Source organism: Halictus rubicundus, chromosome 6, assembly GCF_050948215.1.
Source record: "Halictus rubicundus isolate RS-2024b chromosome 6, iyHalRubi1_principal, whole genome shotgun sequence".
Taxonomy (NCBI): Eukaryota; Metazoa; Arthropoda; class Insecta; order Hymenoptera; family Halictidae; genus Halictus; species Halictus rubicundus.
The window spans coordinates 9,347,938-9,371,028 of NC_135154.1; the positions used below are offsets into that span (position 1 = coordinate 9,347,938).

Here is a 23,091-nt window from a genome sequence, read left to right on the forward strand (position 1 = left end):
TCTTTTCTACTTGTTACGGAATTACTGTCTAAAACAAAATGTTGTCTCACGGTTGCAGCGAAATTCTGAATTCGTTGGAAAATAATGGAAAATGGTAATAATTGAGAAATGTTGATGTACCTAACCATACCAAACAATTTACAACACTGAATTTTATGTGACAGGGTAACAGTGAATTACGGACTTTAGTAGGACCTAAAAATATTTTTAATAAATACTATAAAAATCAATTCTTAACTGGCAAGAAAATACTCGTTTAGGAACCCAACATGGCATTAACACTCTTGGCCATTATTTATTTAATGAGATCAGATATAAGTCTGTGTCCTTATGCAGTATACGTGAATCAAGTGTTAGAACTTTCAACTGTCTTGATAAAAGTGGAAATATATAGTAAATTTCGAATAATTTGTACCGAAGAATACGATTAAAAATGGTGTGTAAGCATACTGAGCAGATCCCCGGGGATCCCCGTTTCGAAGGGGAAGGATGACTGTTATTGACATCGGCTACGTAATTAAATTAATTTCAGCGACTCCTCCACCTTCAGGGTAGGCATCGGTCTGGAATAATACACTGCCGGACTTCCACTTTTTTTCCACGGCGGCGAAGGTGCTCTTACCACACCCGCCGCGTGCTCTTCTCATTTCCAATTTAAAAATAATGAGAATTTACTGCGAATAGGCGCCGCTGTCGCGCACAGATACTCATCGAGCTTGAACGTCTCGCTTGTGGGAAGTGGAATGAATTGAAAAAAAAAAGAAAATTCAATTCAGCGTCAGTATACCGGCATCCCTATCCCTATCCCTATCCCTATCCCTATCCCGCTTTCCCCCAGTTCTTTTTCGTTCATTCCCGTCTCCTTTGCGAGAGCAGAAGGCACTGAATACATTAAAGTTCAGAGGTTCGCTTTGTCGTTTGTCTTCTCCTTTACTGACACGACCCCCATCTATCCGGAGAAGAATTAATTTCGTAAATTATAATGGTTGGAAAATAAGAGGAACGCGAGTGTAATTCATTTGTCAATCGTCGGCGCATCGAAAATTGCACCTGTCTACAGTCAATCCAAAAGGTACTCGAAAGCTAAATTTCCGGTTCTCGAAAAATTGATGTTTCAATAATTTCGTGAAAAAAGAAAATTACAATAAACTTGGACTCGTTCTAAAGCTTGAATCTTCCATTTTCCCAATCCAATATATGAATATATTATATATAATAAGAAAAATATATAATATCGAAAAATATATTATATGAATATGTAATAATATATTTTCTTATATAATAAGGAAAATTTAATATCTCTTTTTCAATATTCGTTACGCTTTAAAAATAAGTATAGACACAGTAATTGGGTCCCTCGGCCCAGCAGGTGGAAAACCATCCACTGTTGCTCTGACATGATTAAAAAATTAGGAAAAGTCCAGTACAAACTGTTATCTTTACATAACAAAGAATAAACTTGAAAAAATTGTATAAATTATCCGAACAGAAATGTTGAAGCGTGGAAACGAATGCTATGAGAAGCACAAGTCGGATATTTTGCAGCAAGGAAAACAATGGCGTTCGGTGGTGGCTGAGCAGTGGAGAGAAGAAAACTTCGCATGCATTATGTAACATTAATATACAGTATATTTCGACGGTTATTGATACCTTTATTAAACATGTTTCTTATAGTTATAAAAGCAAAATAGTGTAGTTTTGTTAGTATTTGGAACCTTACCCTGTTTTTGTATTAGTTCTTAGTTTCGTATAATAGGTACGAGTTCGGATAGCACGGCAACGTTCACGAGCACAATTGCCGTGTTACACGTGATTACTTTCATACGGAAAGATTCGAAATTTGAAGGAAGCTCGAGGTTCAAAGATCAACTGAAAACTCCGCGAGATAGGCAGACCTTTAGTAGAAGTCACGTCGCGAAGTAAAAGCGTCGTGGTTTGAGCTGAACATTATAATAAATACATAGAACAGGACCGCAGCGGCCTCGAAGATGCAACAACTCTATTATTCAATTTGATGTCGAATTTTCAGCATCCGGTACAACGAACAATTTCTAGAAATCTTGAAATCGTGCTAACTTTGAGACTATGGTTGCTCAAGGTCGCGGGGTTTGCAATATTTGCGGATGAGGACCAGAAAATTGCCAGGAGACCATCTCTCGTAAATGCCATAAGCGGTGAATTTGGTTCGAACTCATTTATTAATCGGAGCCAAGATACAGTCTGTCCTCGAGGCAGTACTTTTACAATAACATGGTATTATATCTCTTGAAAAATAAGAACTGTACTAGATTAGTAATGGTATAAATCGAGAGTATTAGATATTTCGCTGCGTCTAAGGACAAAATTTCATTTACAATAGTAGATTTACATATTCAGGCCACTGCGTCGAAATAGATTAAGACACAATAAATAATGAACATTTCATACAAAGGGCATAGCGAGTGGGAGAGGTAGCTACCGTTCATTCGAACATATAGGAAGCAGTTACATTCGTTTACAGAACAACTCGTTTACGTTCTCACGAAAGTAAAACTCTTTTGAATACATAGAATATATTGGATTTCACTTTGAAAATCAAGTGCAGAATATCGCAAAAATTGTTGTCCGCTGTCGAAACGAGTGACGATGCTTTTTCTTTCTTTTTTCTTTTTTGTACATCGCGACAAGGATTCACAAGTTAATTAATTAATCGATAATCGCAAAACAACTAGCCTCACAGGAAATCTATATTTGTGTATGAAAATAATTTCGGAAATGATCATTTTTTTCATTCTGAACGTCTTCGCCGAGACACAGAACGGAACGAACGTAGAGGAACGTGCAATAGAAATTCCGATTAACAATTACGTTTCATTTGTTCGCTATATTTTTCCTTCATCGAATATTTCTTTCAACTCTCTCTCTCTTTCTCTCTCTATCTCTCTCTTTCCGTTTCCTTCTTTCTCGTTACGATAAATTATTTTCAAACACATATCAACCTGTTCGACATGATAAATAATCCAGAATCACCTAAACAGTAGTCTTTATACAACAAGTGTTAGAATATGTTATATTATCAAACACTTAGATAGTAATGTATCATCATTTTTTTTTCTGTTCTTTACCTGCAACTATCTTACATTTACTAATCTATTGTTAGAGCAATAAACAACGTCTCCATTCTCACAAAAGATCCGAGAAAACATTTCGCGTCGCACAGCCGCGCGTTGGCTCCCCTTCCGTTCGCTTATTCGATCATCGACGCATCTCCGTGCGCATTCTAAACGTGATCGCCTTGTTTCGATACTCTTTTTGTTTTTTCTTTCCTTTTCTCGTTTATATCTCGTCGCTACATCCCCCGCGTACAAAGTTCCCTAGGTGGTCGCCGCTGCCGAGCGGGACGAATAAAAGCCGCTACCGGAATGAATATCGCTCGAACGACCAAACAAATCGATGAAGAAGAAAATGAAATTGTTAGAAGAGAGGAACAGTAGATTCGCCTTCTCGGTTCTCTTGTGCAATTGCGACCACGGTGTCGAAACGTCGCGTCGAGCTAGTCCACCCTGTTGTACGCGGACCGCTAATTAGTCGTTAGCGGGTACGCAACTTTTCATTTCGCAAAAAGTACGCGGCGGTGGTTGAACGTTCGCAAACGAAACTCTACCCGCGTATACAGCGGAGCCTCGATTAACCCGGCTACGAGCGGATACATCGAGACCAACCGGATAATCGAGACCTAAACAGGACAACTTAAACGCAGCTTATCGGCACAGTAAGCATTCTATTCGATAGGAAATGCAACACCTCTTAACGGCACAATGTATAGACGCATACAGTGAGAGGAGAAAGTACCTAAACGTACCGAACATCCATCGCTAAACTACTGGTTTTTTTCGTCAACAATATATGTGTGTGTATTCCTTTCAATGTGGTATTCAGTTGAAAATTATTTACACAAGACCGCGTCTTAGTTCAAGACTGCAACACTCTAAATGTGGATACTCGAACGCAAACGCGCCATCGACAATCAATTGTTTCACTGGAACGAAACGGTAATGGGATAAGGGACCCAATTACTATGGGGGTACCAATTACCCTAGGGTACCTTTTACCCTATATTAATTATACTTATTTTGGAAAGCATAACGAATATTAGAATAAAAAGATATTCAATTTTTTAATATTCGTTATGCTTTAAAAATAATTGATATAGCCACAGTAATTGGTACCCCTAGAGTAATTGGGTTCCTTACCCTACATACTTCTTTCAATCACTGTATACGTATATCTTTATCCATTTCTTTTTGTTTTTTTTTTTAATTTTGTACAGTTTTCAATGAAAATTACTTTCTCTCGCCGATCGCGCACCACTTATGGCTTTCGTTGGCGTGCCATGTTGACCAGCGAATATCGGTGCGATTCAAACACGACGCACCCTTTCTTGAAAAATATTTTCATTTTTGGCAGTTCGCCCTTACTTAACTCATTCGAAACGCGTTTTCTTTGTAAAGCAAAGAAAAAAAAATCACAAAAATTAGCAATTCCAGTCGTACGTATTTCGAGGTACGATCTGAGAGTTCGGATAATCGAGAGCCTGGATGATCGAAATCGCGGGTAATCGCGACCCGGTTAATCGAGGTCCTATTGTATTGTCCGAGGGGAAATTATATCCGAATGTCGAAGAAATTGCGATCTAGTTAATCCACTGCGGGGCATATTATATAATATAGTTCTATGTAGGTGATTAGTACCATTAACATCAACTATACAGTTATTGCTATGGAAGCAGTACGACGATTCAGCGTCTCGATGAATTCAAACGAATTTGTCACACATGCGTATATACGTGTACTCGCGTTATTGACTTTTGGGTAATCTACGCTACGTATAATTCTTTTCCTTTAAATTACAGTAGGGTTTCATCTTCGTAATCCTTGGTGTACGCGTACACACGCATGCATAAATTCCATTGAATCGATCGGCGACGCTGAAGTAGCGTAACTTACAACATGTTATTATACAAACAGCTCTTTTTGACGTATAATATTTCCTACTGCATTTGTTACTTTATATACATAGCATATCTAGCGATCAACTACAATTAATAACAACTAATATATGATTTATCGACGGTGCATCGGCGCGGTTACTATCGTGTCGTCGTGGTAAAAGTCCGATGGTCCAGCATCGTGGATAAATCATATATTTCACTGCGTTCAACGTTTATTCAATGCGCTATTACCTCGATTAATTACGTTTATTGTCAATACATTCGGAATAACGTCGCTGCGTCTTCGCTCCCTGGATCATTCTTTTTTTTTCTCCCCTACCCTCCCCATGATCATTCGGACAGTGTTATTCTTCTACGCGCATCGATCACTATTTCTCCGTTTCTCTTTTTCCTTTTCTTTTTTTTTTTTTAACGAAAAACAGGTGAGGTCAAAGTGCCATTTCGCGCGAACGTTTTTCGCCATGACAGGACGTCCGAATGGATTAACGAGAGTGGTTTAAAAGGCGAATTGTTACATAATTTTGGTATGTATTGACTCGCACGTAGTAGAATCATCCTCTTAATTCCCGCCTAAGTACTTACGCTTTTAAACCTTATCGTAATTTATGTATGCGCTAGTAATTCATTTAATTTTAATCGCAGCCATTCCACTTTCCTTCCGTTTCATTTTTGTTATCTGTTCGATTGGTCTATACGTTACGTATATACCCATTTCTTTGCTCGGGCTACACGTTGTGTATATATTTATTTATATATTTATTTATTTATTTATATATATTTATTCATTTATTTATATATATAGAGATTATAACACATTCTGAGAGATCGCGTATCATATATACTTAAATCTTATTTGTGTTCAGACGTGTACAATACGACTTTTTGTTTTCCTTATATTCTTCGCTGAAAGATGTGCGTGTGTATTACCTGCTTGTACAAGGTATCGCATGAATATGTTCTCTTTCTTTTCTCTCCTCGGACTCTCCTACTTTTTCCTCCGACAATCCCTTTCCCTTTCACTCTCGCATACACACATAGAGACACGCACGCGCCTGCACGCATACACCAGTCATACACAAAACGATTCTCACTCTTTTTATATCCCGTGTAATATGTTTCCTGTATGTGCGTACAAAGTCCACAAATATGTCCGATTTTTCTTGCAGATTCGTTCGTCATGCTCTGCTTGTTTACCCCAACAAAATTTTGTCCCCCTTACCGCGCGGTTCTTAGCATGGCGAACAGCTCATACGCGAAACGTGAACGCCGCTACCTTACAATAGAGTTGTACGCAATTCCAAATCTCGGTCGAACTCGAACAATATTCTCATAGCTGGTACCATTTCTTGTCTTTGTACTTGAGCATCAATCCGTGGGCAGACGTTGAGAAACCCTCCGCCTCCGTCATCATGCGGGCCGTTCGTTCTTCCAGTTGGGAGAGCTTGTCACCACGCTCCAGGACCATTTGATGGGCCATGTTCACCTCGCCGGTCGCGGTTGACACGCGCTCGCGCATCGCCTCTGACCCAGCATTCGGTCTTGGTATATGTTTCGCTACGGTGCGGGATGCTCGTCCGCTCGATTCGCCAACTGAAAATCATATTGCTAGCATTACGATACGTTCCCACGGTCAAACGCTGTCTGCATTCCCACAAACAATTAAAAGATACAGTGACTTCTCGATATATGTCAACGACAGCGTCATGTATCGTACAGGACATATAACCGAGACTAGACTGCGGATTTTATGCATTCACGACAAAAATGGGTAGGCGTATTTTAAAACAGTAATAACATTAGAAACAGTTTAATATGCTGTTACATTATTTTCAACCTATTAAACATATTAAGAAAGGAAAAAAATGCTATTTCGCTTCAGTCTGTTGCAATTCAGGTACAAAATTTTTATTTTGAATACAGATCCGCAGTCGTACACCCGGCGGTAGTGGAGATCATTCCGCGACGTTTATCGTGCAGGACTTGGCGACATATATAGAGAAATCACTGTAATATTTTTCTCAACATGAACCTATTATTTCTGAACGGTTTAAAAATTAGTTAAATTCAGAAAAAATGTCTAATCTTGTATACAGGGTAATATACAGGGTGTTCGACTACAGGTGGGAGAAAATTTAAGGGGTGGCTCTCCAAGACAGTACAAGGCGAAAATGAAGAGTAAAAAGATTGCTATTTCTGCTTAATTTTTTAAAATGAATAAATAATAGTTTCTTACTATCTTCGAATGAATAGTTTAAACTTACATAGTTCTTCTCTGTCAAGACTTCGCGATCCAACACCGAAGAGGCCTTTGAAGAAACTTTCTTTAGGTGGCTCAGGCATGTCGTGACCAATGAATAGATCTCCCATCATCTCGGTTAACTCGCCGCTGGAAAAATTGTACGTACAATGCAGATTTTACACAATTAATATTTCATTATTTGCCTCGATGGAAATACACTTCATCATTGTTCACGTAACTTCATACATCGGCATCTTATTTGAATTCTGTTTCTTATATTTTTATGACTTACTTCTCCGTTACTTCCTATAGTCAAACACTTACAATATTAGAAGCAGATTATTGTAAAACATGCTTTCTTCAGAGAATACTGTACAGGATCTCTCAAAAATATAAATCTCTACACAGAAATAATGAATGACTTATGTATTTCTGTTTTTGTGACCACTTGAAATTTAAATTATATTTAAACAGAGTAACTAATATATGTCTGTTTTATCTGAGTTGTTAAAAATCAACCGGTAATCACGTAGATTTAATATTGAAGATGGACAGGTTTGTTCTTAAATTTGCAAACTTTTGCAACGGGACAAATGCTTACCAGAACTCACTGGATATTGAAAACTTCTGAATCTCCGTGGGCGACGACAGGTAGAGGCCATGCCCTTTATTGCTGAAGCAAAGTGTCTTTGCAATCCTGTAAAAAATATATAAGACCATTACCATAACGTCTAGCAGCCGCGTGAAAAGCACAATGAAAAATATGAACGTACCAGGGCGTATTATCAAAAGGTAAAAAACTGTACGCTTATGTACACAGGCGACTAAGCTTTACCAGATAATAAAAATGTTAATAAAAATCGAAGCGAATGCTTGAATGACGCTTAAACAATTAACGTGATGTAATAGAGGAGGCGGAGGAATGAAAAATATGTGTCGGAGAAGGAATTAAATGTATAGAACACGCAAGGCATTGCATATGTTTCATAAAATACTTATTAGGAGAAGTGTTATTTTATAGTTCACTTACTGATCGGTATCGCCATTAACAAAGAGTTGGTGACCCCATATGGACAACATGGGGTCTACAATGCCATGTTTTGTGGTCTGAAAACTGTTAGAGATTACAGAGACAGGAGAAAAGTGGAGCGTTAAGCGTACGCGAGTAAAAAGAGATTTTTAGTTTGCATGACTATACCATTAACCCTTATAATCCTTAAAATAAAATACTTCGATTTTACGTAACACGGTGTAAACATAACCAGTGAGACTCTCAAGGTCATTTCGTGCCATTTCGATCATTTTTTCGACGCGATACAGGGACTCCGATAAAATTCAAATATGGTACGTTTTGTGCAAAATTACGGGAGTTTAAGTTCTCTTTTTTTTATCACTGTTACTATTCTTCTAGTAAAGCTTTAGTAATTATTAATTAGTCGATCAAAGAATTATTGAAATTTGTTTCTGTTGAATATTAAAATATTTGTATCTTACTACAATTTTCAGACAGAATAAAAGTGGCAACTCGACAGTAATTAATTACTACAGTACGTTTTCATATACGTGAACAAAGGTCACGAAAGTAGTTTCACATTTTCCAAGGAAATTAATTCCTGACATCGTGTCTGAAAGATGATCACTTCAGTATGAAACGACCTAATACGAACACGTTGCCCATGAGACTGACACACCATTGTTCAATTGCTTTCGCGAACAGTGAGGTGCAGTGAAATGTGCAAATATTCATATACTAGCTAACAAAATCGTCGGCGGAGACTCGGTCTAATTAATTCTCCGTAATTTTAGCATACCAGTCATTCGTATGTGATATTAAAAGATTAAATGTCGCCAGTATAAAAACAACGCGATTAATATTACATATTCAGTATTATTTTTAACCAATCTTTCAGACTACATCTATAAACGGGAGTTACAGTTTCTTTTTTAGAATGCAACCAAGAGTAAAATATTAGAAAAAAAGACGTACGCGAAGTACTATATTTTTCAGACTATACATTTTCCGCTGTTACATAGATTTTATTGTTCCGCAGAACACTTTTTAATTGTTTTCATATCGAGTTAGGTTTTCCATCTTGAGTCTAAAATTATAAATTTGGTAACTGGAGTGCATTATGCCCAGATATATTTATGACAACCAGGAGACCGCCTTGGTCCGTGTATAAAAATATTTAAAAAGCGTTCTACAATGTGGAATTAGTTATTTAAAGTTCGTTCATTGATGCATCAGTGTTTTTTCGAGCTCAAGTGGAAAATCGTTTAAAATTAAACAAATTGTATGTATTTTATAGTTTGTTCAATTTTTATTCAAAAGTACTAAAAAAAAAGTACTAAAAAAGTAATAAAAAAAAATATTTCTGCCAAAAATTTACCCCCTCGTACCATGTAATCTCCATATAAGCATTTTTTTGTACGTCCATTATTTTGAAAGATAATGGCTTGTCCATACTTAGAAACGACCACTCTGTATAGTGATGTAGATTGAGCATGATTCAAATTATACCAACAAGGGACATCACTTAATTGCAATACGTCAATTGTAATGATTGGACGGATTTTATGCATTTATAAGAAAACCGAATAGGTGATATAGAAAATCATAATTATTATACATAAAAGAAATACATTTTTATGTAGCTTCTGATCCCTACAATCAACCTAGACAATTTTTATTTTGTTATAAAAGCAGGGTAGTAACGCACTTCATGTGTATCATTACCACACTGCGAAATTTTATGCAAAATAAAAATTGTCTAAGTCAGATTTGGGCAACTTCCCTCTCCCTACTTCCCTCTCCCCCCTCTCCCTACTCCTGGGTTCCCCCCACCAAACTCCTGTGGAGTGTAGATGTATGTACTATGCGTCCATCGGGAGATGATAGTGATTTCTAAATGTAAAGGTTTTCAGACATTTCGAGGCTTTGAGATTTTGATAAGTAAAAATACTAAAAACCTCAACAGTAATGGTTTTCGCGAATAATTATTGTGATGTTTCCTTATGATTATGACTTCCATGGTAGTTAATGTGATAAAGATATGCTTGGGATTAAAATAATGTTGAAATGTTATTAAATGTCGTCAGCAATTTGTCTACCTTGCAGTCTGCATACTTGATTATGCTATTAATATAAAAATTACACGTTCTACGTATAACAAATTCAACTCTGACAAATAACTGTGCCGAAGTCTCCAATTTTCATGAAAGCTTTTCATCAAAGCTGTGAAAATACTTTTATCTAACTCTGCAATAATTGAGTTATACAACTGGTTTCAATAATAAATTCATCTATTTTTCAATGTATAATCACTACTTATATTGGTAAGAGATACGCATAAAAATTGAAGTAAAATGATTCGTGCATTAAGGAATGAGAGCATTCGCTACTTTAAATATTGAAATGTTTAATCGACTAATCTACTAATGTGTTATATTTGACAGAAGTAATTGAAAAGACGAAATTGCGTAACCTTGTAAACAATTGAAGTGTTTCTATTTTAAAAGGTAAGTTCTAGCAAACTTGAAAAATAAAAATATAACAAAGTAAGGGGTGTAAGGGTGGGGATGCCAATTACTGTGCCTATGTTAATTATACTTACTTGTAAAGCACAATGAATATTAAAAAAGAGATATATAACATATTAACTGATTCTAATGAAAACAATTTAATATCTCTTTTTTAATATTCTTTAAAAATAAGTATAATTGATATATGGACGGCAATTGACAGCTTCACAGTAATTGGGTCCCTATGCATTGAATGAAACGTGTACAAAATAGATAAAGAATAAATAAGGTTTGGTGATGTAGCTAATGTGTTTCCTAATGGGGACATAAATATTTTTATTATTCGATGCCTACGACACTTTGGAAACGCGAAGTGTAGGCGAATAAGACCTGAAGGTATACACCGAACATTATCAGCAATATGGAAGTGACCAATCAATGTAGAGGATTTTTCACTGATGCAGCCAACTATAAAAGAGATTTTTCACGGTGCGGTAGAAGTGCTATAAAGGTCTACGTCAGAGCTGTTCAGCGTCTGCCCGTACGGGCAGCAATTTTCTTCCGGTGGGCATACACAGAACGGCGGGTACGAAGCCACGCCCTGTAGGCACGAAGCCACGCCCTACGGGTATGAAGACACGCCCCTTCGGCACGAAACCACGTCCTGCGGGAAAGGCTGCGTGTATTTGTCACACGCATGATCATGTTACGTGGCCAGCTACAGCTGTGCTACGGTCTAGGCATGTTGAGCAGCTCTGGTCTACATGAAGCATGCTATAATACACTAATGTGTATTAGTGTTTATTCAAATATAATTGGAATCTTTCTGCACCAGCAGATTTTAGAGAAATAATTTGCTTAAAAGATATGTCAAAAGTTAAGTTTACACAAGCTACGAAGACCCCACACCATAAGTATTCGGACAAAAGTTCCTTTGTATCAAATAAGACATGCAATGTGATCATTAGTTTTTTGATGTCTTGATATTCTATCGAGACGTAAAGGTGACCTTGAGTTTTTGTATTCGATTTTTGTTTTGGTATTTAAATATGTGATTCGAAAGAGTATCGAATGCTGATTAAAAAAGTATCAAGGTGTATAAAATGCTCGGTGCATGTTTGGTAAAATTCAATGATAGCTTGTTTGTTTTGAATTAGTTTTTTTTTAATGAAAATGATACCCAATATGGTACGGTTTGGCTAATACTTGCCTACTGGTTATCGAAACGCAAAATAAATAATTTGTTTAACAGTGCAATTACACACTGATATTGTAGCATAATTATACGCACTGTAATAAGACATTGGTTATGTCTTGTGAACTTATTTATAAATTCGAAACTACAACATTCAAAATGTAGTTGATTGCATTGAAAGTAAAACGTTCTTTAATATATTAATGTATCATAACACGTGCTGGTATGCATATCAGAAACGAGCTTAGTTAACGTGTTAGAATAAAAAGTGTGCGTCCAATGCGAATAGTATATAAGATAAGATATGAGAAAGAACGAACACAACGATACAGTCTCTAAGAAACAAATTATTTTGCTCGATGTATTAGGCATAAATACTGGTGAGTAAATATTATCTTTAGAGAAAAAATCATTACTAGATGCAAAATGTGCTGTTCCAACCTTTCCATATAATTATCTTCGAATTTGACGATTGTTTAAATGGAAGTTGGAATAAATTTTATTATTTTTCTAAGGTAATGCTTCACACACATATCGAGAAACCGATATTATATACGATAGAGAACACATACCGAGAGATTTTTAGAAGTCGAACATAACCGAATGGAAAGATTAAAATATACATATATCGTGTATAAATAACGTATCTTACATTTTATACTTATATTATAACAATCAATGTAAAATAATTAGCTGTTAGAATGACTTGAAAAGTTTCCACGCAGCAATACTGTATGTTAAATTTTAATTTCTATTGCTCCTGGTAAAAAGTATTCAATCACACAGTTTAACATGATCATCACCAGAATAATTTTTATTATACACTATATAATTTATATGTAATGAAACGAGCGAAACTCCTAAAAGACATTTTTTCTTTCTTCAGTTTCCTTGATCAAATATTTTTTGCCAGGTCGATCAGAACCATAACATATTTTGTATTATGTAAACGCCAAAAATGTAAGTTCTTAGTGCAAAATGATCTTATTTACATTATCAAACTCCTTAAAATGAATTCATTAAGTATCCACAAAAGTTTTAACCTGTCAACCAGGAAATACGAGTTAACTCATCAACGAGTTCGTGAACTCATCAAGACATTTCTGCGATTCTCGTTTTCTCATTTAGTTGTCAGAAAATTGTGCACATCCATTATAAAAATCCACATTAAGTTATATTTTGTTGGCACGTAAACGCGTTTGCGTAGGTGGAAAAATTACCACCCGATTAACAGGTTAAGAATGTTCAATTCAAGAATCGGAATCGATTCTATACTGCATTTCGAAAACAGCCGACTTAAAAAGTACCGATAGAAAACGTACTCGTGTTAATATAATGCGAATTTTACACTACTGTTAGCGATAATATATAATATATATATATAAAGTGTTGCAGTGTTGCATCGTTGCAATAGCATTTAGTGCATTATTATATACCGTGTGCAAATATAATCATTATCTGCCTCGTTAAATGCTATAAAAGCTAACTCAATGAAATTATTATTCGTCTTACCTTAAATCTATTAGAGGCAGGAAATCGACTTCTATCAGCGGCCTCAGACTCGGTAGACTATACGTAGCTATGTGCCCATTTGAAACGTAGCATACCAGACAAACATTATCTGTGAACAAAAACACAATACCCTTTTTTCTTTTGTTATCTTAATTGTCTCGCAAAGAATAAGGTAAGGGACCCAATTGCAATTAATTAAAAAAAAAAAAATGACTAAATATGATGTACATGGTTTTAAGGTCACTGTAACGGTTTTTTCAAGGTCATCGCATTCTTCTGCTTACTGACAAGTATTTTTTATAACGCAATGTGGTAGTCGGCATCAAGATCAGTTCAACGACCTACACACCATGACCTTGAAGTGACCTTCAAGGCGAAAAAGTCAGTTAACAAGCAGTACGTACAACAATGAAGCATAAAAGGATGACTCACCCTTTATAGTGGTGATGTCTGCCTTAATTACGATATGAGTTTCAGCCAATTGCTGTCTATACAGACAATTTTGCGATGGTAACGCCAAAACCCTCGCTTGCTTCTCAGACACTAGTACAACGAATTGACGATCTTCGAAGCCATCTCCTGCAGCTGCTTGTGTAGTCATCGACGGCGACATCCGAGTATTTGTACATTTACCTTGGTTCTCTAAGAAATCACAAAATATTATTACCTTGCTACATTATTATTATTATACGTCGCAATTATTAAATATTGTAAATCAGTAACGGAACGTACTGTTACGATCTTTGCCCTCCGCGCTATCATCTTTCCAGGATTCGAACGAGTACGGGATCAGGGCACCGTTACAGTCTAGGAAGGCTATCGATAAAATACAACCCTTTAGCTTAAAAGTAGATCCATCTGCAACAGATAAAACAGACATTACTGAGATCGCATTTTCCTCCCTGAAATGATATTATTCTATTATATTGTTGTCATCACAAACTTCGTAGTTGCAATGTTGTTAACCAAGTTTCTAACTTTAATTTCTCAATTCTGGAGATATACTGATTTTTCCAAGAGTAATCTTGCACGTTTTAAAGGAAAGAATTGTGAAACGATGGCAATTATAACAACTGATCGGGGAATATCTTGTATATCCTTTTTCGTGACGTGAAATATAATAGAACAATGTTGTGATTTTATAGTTATTTAGGAACAGTATGCCACTTACTGCAAGTAGAAATAACGACTGGGTGAGCGTGTCGGTCTGCACGAGCGGGCGTGTTAAATATCACCGTTTGTATAGATCCTAACGATGTTCCGATCCAGAGTGTCGGCACCGGACAGGTATCTGAAAAATTTAGAGAAGTGTCTGTAGCAGTCATTTTTGTGTAACAGTCTTTGCGATCAACATTATAATTATCAATATATAACTATGGAACTGACGATGTTTACGACCATTAAAATGAGTCCAAATATTTTACCATTTTTTAAAAATAAAATCATCATGGTTCAAATATTGAGAATTTCTCGAGAATCGGAAATTTAGTGTTCAACCACCTTTTAGATGCAGAGGGCTCTTTATAATTTCACCAAATTCAAAATAAAAAATATTTTACTATCGTTTAAATGAGTCCAAATATTTTACCATTTTTTAAAAATAAAATCATCGTGGTTCAAATATTGAGAATTTCTCGAGAATCGGAAATTTAGTGTTCAACCACCCTTTAGATGCAGAGGGCTCTTCATAATTTCAGCAAATTCAGAATAAAAAATATTTTACTATCGTTTATGGTTAATCAAATTGGACATGTGACATACCGGTTTTCTTCGTGTAGGAATCTGCGAACGTAAGGCAGCTGATGGTTTCCGTGGTGATGTTCTCAAGCGACGACATGCTCGAGCTCCTTGATCGTTGAAACGAACTGTCATATTTGTCTACCCGACCAGCAATCCCAACAATAAATGGAAAATTATATATTGAACGGGGAAGGGTCGCCGATTATGCGTTTAACGGGCATGCAACGTCTATTACAATACACATCTCTGACACGTAGCGTTCTTAAATTAATGAATTAACGAGAGAGAGAGAGAGAGAGAGAGAGAGAGAGAGAGAGAGAGCGAGAGAGAAAGATAGAGAGACAGGATTGCGCTGAGAGAGTCGGTCAGAGTGTGAAAGAAAACGATCAACAAGTGTGTCGTGTTAATAGCGACAATGTCAAGGAACAACAATAATCACACCGACAACAATAACAATAACAACAACAACAATAATAATAATAACAGCGACAGCAACAACAACGACTATGACGACTAGTATCTCTCTTGAGAGGATAGTTCACAGAATAAAATCTTTCATTCAATTCAGCATTCATCAAGTCGATCGGATGAACTGATTTTAACTTCGAAGAAAAACTCGTTCGTACAGTCGAAACGCCGCGGCGCGCAGCATAGCAAAGGATAACGGCGTTCTAACACAATCGGCGGAGATAGTTTGGATTATAGTTAACGTTAAGCGGCGCACGGCGCCGCGTTCTGTGCTCAATTGGTTGCACAGAAATACAACACATTGTCGCTAAATGTCATTTTCAAGTCTCTACGTCCGAAATTAGAAGGCGCGTAGAGATACTTCGGCTTGATTGCGTTTCAATGCGTTTTGTAAAGTACAGGGCGTCCCGGTATTGGTGGGACAGCCGTGGAGGGGGTGAAGCTACACTCGAAAATAAGTCGACAATATAGAAAATAAGATTTGTTCATCCGTAGCTTCATTTTCGAGAAAATCGAGTTTAAAAAGTTTGCGGCGAACCATGCGTCTGACCATGGCCAACCAATTCTACTTCCTCCACAGACTAAACCACGAAAACACGATTTTCTCGAAAACGAATCCTCAAACGTTAAAAATTTATTCCGTATTTTCGACTCAGTTTCTCAAGTAGAATCATCCCCTTCGCCATCAATACTGGGACACCCTGTATATCAAGTCCTGAGACGCTAGAACCTAATTTGAACCGATTACTCCCTTCGAAATACACACTCGGACAAATGGGAGCGCATGTGTGCTGTCAAAAAGGTCCTAAACCCTTTAAACAATACACCGAATTTCAAGAAGAGAATGCTATATAAAAATACGAAATGTAAAAGGAATCATATCGGTACTTCGATTACTATGACGCAAAGCGATTGTAGTTGAAATTGCCAAATGTAAATTCTTTCACTATTGTTGATTTATTTCCACTTTGTGTCGCAGTAAACGAAAATCTGTTATCGTTCCCCTTGCATTTGAGTGATAATTGTTTTCAGTAAAGTTTCAAACGTGATTACACAACATTTGTTTGTTAATTATGTCTATCGAACGTACCAACAAACTTTGACCCAAAATAAACTGGGACATCTTATGTTAATCGGAGGAATGATCGCATAGAACACATGTTCTTTTATTTAACAAGGGTTTGTTTGTTTTTGCGAAAAGAGACTGATTTATTTGGAATATAGAGCATTCTAACTAATTTAAATGTGCTACAGTATTCCTTTCCCGCAATCGTATATTTTTCGGGGCTAAGAATGTGACGATAGAAAATATGGTTTAATGAATGACGTCATAATTCTACTTGTTCCCCCATTTTCTATCGACTGTGGAAAAGAAGCAGAGGTTGTCTAAGATTCTTGACGCTCTTTACTCGTTTTCACTGTTTATAATTAATTTTGCATTGAAAAATGCCCATTTTTAATGTTGTGGACAGAAATATAAAATACTCGCGTGTTAACTGTTTTCTTGTTAATCTGATATTCGTGGTCTAAAAATTTTCATCAGATTTGGCCACTGTGTCTAAAGTTAATTAGGCCTCAAATTGATAAGACGAGCCAGCAGATAATCAGTGCAATTGACAAGTCCCGCGATTGGATTCAAATAATTCGTTTAGCTAAGATAGGTTCAAAGCAAGGAAGTAATTATATATGATCACTCCATGCGAGGATTTATCACTCTAAACTACATTTACTGTTAACTAGGGTAATGAAAGGTGGGGGGACGGTGACTATAAAGAAGTTAGCGAAGCGTGATTTTAAGAAAGGAATACTGTGCATTTTTAAAGTAGCTAAAAGTAGGAAAATAAACTTTTGCATAGGAGCATTGCAAGACGCCAGTGATCACCCTTTTCTCATTTTTCCTTTACCCTTTGTAGCCTGCCGAAAACATATCGAAAAAAACATAATAAAAATTTTTTGAATTGTTAGATTTTCTTTTCAATTTTTTTTTAAATAATAATCCAATGATACACCGTCACACATGCGTTATCCTTTCGTCCGAGTGCGCAGAATCGGATGTATCCAATAGAACTACTGAAAATCTGTACGTCATATTTTCTAGTACACCATGTGCGGAACGAGCCCCTTTTCTTTCTGTAATTCGGTCTCTGGTACGTGACCATTCTAAAAAAAATCTCGTACGTAATATTATAGTGCTCGAATACCAGACACGTGACATAACGATGCAGTTTATCATATTTTTATCTCGACGAAAAGATTAGCTGTAATTTGTCAATCATTACTCGACTTATTGCAAGTTCGACACATCCCACACTCTCAGAGACACTTCAAAGCTCGAACATAAAGGATGACCTGATTCCAAAACTGAAAAATATATATGTATATATATGTAGAGTCAAAATGAGCACAGACAAATTCACACTCTATAGAAAGAAACGAAATTTCAGTAGCAGTAATATGTATATATATATGTGTATGCATTTTTCACTAAAAGGCATTCTTTAACATCCTTGAACTGTCTAAATGTTTTCGTATTCGTCTGGTATACATACACGCACGTGCGCGCGCGTCTACACAAGATTTTGATGAAGATCCAGGTATATTCGCTTAAGATCGATTCCCAACGGAAACGCACGGAGCACCCATCAGTTTTTGCTTAGATATTCGTAAAAAATAAATCAAATAAAATTAATACTTTCATGTCATGCTAGACCTCGAAGTTCAGTTATGAACGCAAGTAAATAGCAATCTTTACTCGACTGAAACAATATCAAGCCGTATTAATCGTTACTATAATACATTCAAGATGCTTCCACTTTATAGTACAACAACAGAGTATAACCTTAGATAAAAATTTACATATCACAGTTTAGTTTTTTAAATATAGAAAATTCAAGAGATTTTACTCAAATAATATTGTCAACTTTATATTTCTAACTCTTTTTCTTTAGACCTCGTCAACTTGAAATGCGATATTTTCAATGTAAAATTTACCGGCTATATTTGTGCTATTTTACACTTATCGGCTCCTTTCTATTTGCATTTTCCATCTCAAATAAAAATATGTCCAATTTGCATAGAGTAAAAGACTACATGTTCGCCAAGTCGAGCGAGATTCTATCCTAATTTAGTATTAAAATAAATATTAATTTGTACAAATAGGGGTCAGAAGTGTTAAGAAAAGACGCGGTTTTCCTGGGGATCTAACGTAATCCAGTTCTGAGCATAGTCGCCAGATCAAGACTTGTCCCCCACTCTAATTTCCCCTTCTACCCCGCTATTCCCCTCACGCTTACGCCCCGGGATGTCACGTGACTAACCCGGTACTGGCAGAGAGAGGGTAACTTTTTCCCCTCCATTCGTGTCCCCTCCCCCCATCTGGCGACTATGGTTCTGAGCGCAACATTATAAAGAGGGAACACTGCAGAGCCGCCAGATTGACTTGTCTCCCCACTCTACCCTTCCCCTTCTACCGCGTTATTCCCCCCACGCTTCCGCCACGGGGCCCAGTCACGTGACGCGTCATAATGTCACGTGACTAACCCGGCACTGGCAGAGAGGGGGTATTCCCCTCGCTTCGAGTCGGTGTTCCCCTGATCTGGCGACCCCGGGTCACTGTATATCGTGCGCATTACGGATTTCACTGTGGCGGAATCGATCTTGAAGGAATGTGACTGATCTTCATGAACATCCTGCATATCCGATATTCCATACATCGTACACCCAGCCAATAAGTTAGTTCAAATGTATCGTTAGGCCACATCTATTAGAGAAAAAGAGTCAACTGAAATAATAAGGCAGATAGAATAGGAAAAGTCGGAGAGAACGCGGTAGAGAGTAATCTTGATCGAATGTGCAGAGTGAGAACTAGAAATCACGCAAAGTTAGATGATGTGCCATTTCCGTGTAGTCTTGGAGAAAAGTGGTTTGATCAAGAGCGAGTGAGCAGATCATTAAGAAACAAAGATGCGATGCAGAGAAGTAAATTCTGCCGAAGGTACGGATCGACACTCAGCAAAGACCAGACAGTATTTATCAATCAGACACAGCGGGAAAAGGATACGAGACAACGGAAGACCAATCTTCGGAACAGCGTTCCACGAGAACTTACAATTTCTTTTTTCATTTTCGTCTGTCACGCAACAAGAGGCGCTCTTCAATCTAAAAAAAATGTATAACCAGCACCGAAATAGAAGGCTCGAAGGGAATACGAAGTACAGTGTTTACTCGATATATGTTCAAAACACGGGTCCAGCCAGGGACCTATATCGGCCAGGAGATACTGTTTTTTAATTCACGCCAAACGTAGAAAAGGACAACGAAGCTCTAGAGCAGTAGTGGGCACGGTAGGGGCCCCTGAGCTGCCTGCTTCCCCCACCAACGCCTCTTTCGTCCAGCGCGCATCCTTGCTGCGCAGCGGTGCCTCGTGGAAGTGGAGACACAGCATAAGCCGCGCACGGGTCAGCTATGGAGGGGAGGGACGGAGGCACCGCTGCGCAGCGAAGGTGCGCGCTGCACGAAAGAGACGTTGGTGGGGGAAGCGTTTTCCCCGCGGCAGTGGGGATAATTCTGGGACTTTTATCATCTAGGCATTTGGGACATATATAGAGTAAACACTGAGTTACGAATAACTTTCTCTCGTAACAAGAATTTTCTGGATTCGATACAAATCTTTCGAGTCGTTCATCAAATATTTGACTTCAGAAGCGGTCATCTCTTCTTCAGTTGGCAACCAGCTTCAACTGCCGGTACAAATAACAGCCTGTTGACTTTTATGCAAAATAGCATTTTTTCAATAACTTTAACAAGTCTAAAATAATGCAACAACATTCTTAAATTCGTCTAGCGTACTTGCAGTTTTGTCTTTCACTCATTTTTCGCTGTAAATGCATAAATGACACGTCTACGACTATTTCGAGATTAAAAAAAGAAATTCGGTTGTTTCATTTCGCACAGACACGTTTGCGATACACATTGAAAAGGTGTCCGGAAAATTGTGGAATAATGACACTTCATAAAAAGAAAAGAAATATGCAAACGATTGTCAATGATCGGTTACGTAGTTTTCGAAGGAAATGATTTCAAACGAGAAAATACGGTGCATGTGTTTCGCTAAGAGACTGGTGCAGTCTACTTCTTGTATGCGACGTTCATGTCTGTTCCACGATGCTACGCAATCGTGTTATGATCGCAGAAAAAAAAAGAACAGAATAGAGATCATTTGGTGGAAACGGAAAACGGTTCTCCTTCTTAAAGAAACAAGCTTGAAAGCTGCTGCAACGTGGCACAATTCATTCATGCATGTTTTTCTTTGTCAGAACTTTGACTATGTGTGATCATTTCACTCGTCGAATGGTGGGCTACGATTAAGACCACACGGTTGTCGGTTAAAAAAAGAGAGAGACAAAGAGAGAGAAAGAGAGAGAGAGAGACAGAGAGAGAGAGAGAGAGAGAGAGAGAGAGAGAGGGTGTCCTCGAAACGGAACGAACGACTCCACTTACAAAAAATTAAGTTCATCATGTGCGATGTCGCCATCGACACCAAACGGTTGCTGAAAAATAAAAATTTCACATCTCGTTAAGTTACCGGAGTTAAGCGAGTCTCTACCGTCCGCCATTTTCGAACCTGCAGTTTTTAATATTCTGGAACGTTTGCAGTTCGGTTGGTCATTTTTTCACAGCACACCGTATGTCCAATTATGTTCGTGCTACCAAAACTTGTCAAGTATAAGTGAAGCATTCGTCTTTTTTTTCAATCGCGCCCACTTTTCCGGAAATGTTCATTTTTCAAAAATCATGGCGTCGCATCGCAGAGAAAACGGAAGATGTTTACAAGACATTCTTTCGGACCTGCCGTTTTCTCTGTATCGCAATGGAAATGTATCGAAAAATTATTCGCGTTACCGAAAAAAAAGAAAGGAAAATATAATATTTATATTTGCCCTTTGTGTGCGCCTACTTTTGTGGTCACAGAAAAAAAAAAAGAAAGGAAAATATAATATTTATATTTGCCCTTTGTGTGCGCCTACTTTTGTGGTCACAGAAAAAAAAAAGAAAGGAAAATATAATATTTATATTAGCCCTTTTTGTGCGCCCACTTTTCCGGAAATGTTCATTTTCCAAAAAATCATGGCGTCGCATCGCAGAAAAAACGGGAGATATTTACAAGACATCGTAAGTATCGCAACGGAAATGTTTCCAAAAATTATTCGCGTCGCAGGGGAAAAAAAAAAGGAAAATATAATATTTATATTTGCCGTGTTTGTTCGTGCCACAATTTCCCGGACACCCGGTGTCGAGTGAATAATAGAACGCCGTTCGAGATATTCTGGTCTCCATCGATCGCGCGGAGCCTATCGTAGAAGAATCGCTCTATTGACAGTGTAAAATCAAACCAACAACGAAACGAAGAAAACAAAGCACTTAGAAGAGGAACAGACTTGTCTCATTCAGTAACATAGAAACAAAATCTGACGGTCTACAGAATTTTTAGTATGATAGGTATAATAGAATTGCATAAAAAGTGATATAATTGCGTTCAGTGATACTACCGAAACTGTTATACTGTCTGGTGTTGGAGAGGATATTCTGGTAGCTCAAAGAAGCTTGCGGACCGATCGACGGATAGCTTCGCATCTCGGTGCTACGGTGACCAGAGAATAGCGAAGGCGTTGGAAGGTTGTTCAACGACGAGGGATCCACCTCGTAATGGTTGGTAGTAGTACTCAGACACTTCTGGAGCTTTCTTATACCCTGAGCACGAGACGGACGTGGCTCTACCGTTAGGGATTTCCGAGGATTCGCATTCGACCCACTGATATCGTCATCCCCGCTATTTAGAGTGTTTCGAGTGCCCGTACGAGGGGCGGAGGCATCGCTACCGCTTTCATTATTGCAACCACCGTCGCCAGTCGCACCACAGGGGCTACAGCTATTATTATCGGCGTTGTCACCTCTTTCACCGCAACCACTACCACCAACGACCACCGTACCTCGTCGCGCTACCGGCAACATGCACATCCCGTTCATCTACAAATGAGCGACAGATCAAATGTGAAGTCAATCTTTTTTCGGTTCCAACTGTCTCACAGTGTGCCGCTTGCTCAAGCATGGATCGCCGTTCCCCCTTCAAGTACTACGAGAAAATGCCTGTATGCAAATTAAACCGCACGAGGTGGCAAACATTTCCCCACAAACCATCTTCACTTTCACGATATAAAATTGTCAACTCTCTATTTTGTCTTTCGTGGATCTGTTGCTACTACAAAATACTATTACCAAACCTATTAAATACCTCCGAATTTATCGGCTTGTTTATTGTACTCTTGTCTTCATTTCATACTATTAATATTGATCATCTCTTAAATTGTTAATTGGATTCGCCGGCGGCAGGAAGTTTGCTCCCTCGTACCATGTAATTTCCGTACA

The 23,091-nt window shown here is 37.7% G+C and overlaps 2 protein-coding genes across 4 annotated transcripts in view; one reads left to right on the top strand and one right to left on the bottom strand.

Annotated features, from left to right (window-relative positions):
- LOC143355216 (zinc finger protein Elbow) overlaps positions 1-23,091 on the top strand; it is a 97,746-nt gene that overhangs the window by 28,581 nt on the left and 46,074 nt on the right. The gene's annotated exons all lie outside the window — the stretch shown is intronic.
- Positions 2,180-23,091, bottom strand: part of Tomosyn (syntaxin-binding protein tomosyn) — an 83,340-nt gene continuing 62,428 nt past the window's right edge. For 2 of the 3 annotated variants that reach the window (XM_076789835.1, XM_076789837.1), the window contains 9 exons: positions 15,220-15,336; positions 14,630-14,749; positions 14,191-14,316; positions 13,891-14,100; positions 13,459-13,567; positions 8,260-8,343; positions 7,831-7,926; positions 7,252-7,376; positions 2,180-6,580 (listed from right to left, as the gene is read on the bottom strand). In XM_076789835.1, the coding sequence (XP_076645950.1) occupies positions 6,318-6,580; positions 7,252-7,376; positions 7,831-7,926; positions 8,260-8,343; positions 13,459-13,567; positions 13,891-14,100; positions 14,191-14,316; positions 14,630-14,749; positions 15,220-15,336 (1,250 nt within the window). In that variant the 3' untranslated portion in view covers positions 2,180-6,317. Of the gene's footprint in view, positions 6,581-7,251; positions 7,377-7,830; positions 7,927-8,259; positions 8,344-13,458; positions 13,568-13,890; positions 14,101-14,190; positions 14,317-14,629; positions 14,750-15,219; positions 15,337-22,214; positions 22,693-23,091 lie in introns of all 3 variants that reach the window. The other variant, XM_076789836.1, reaches the window with a different exon arrangement.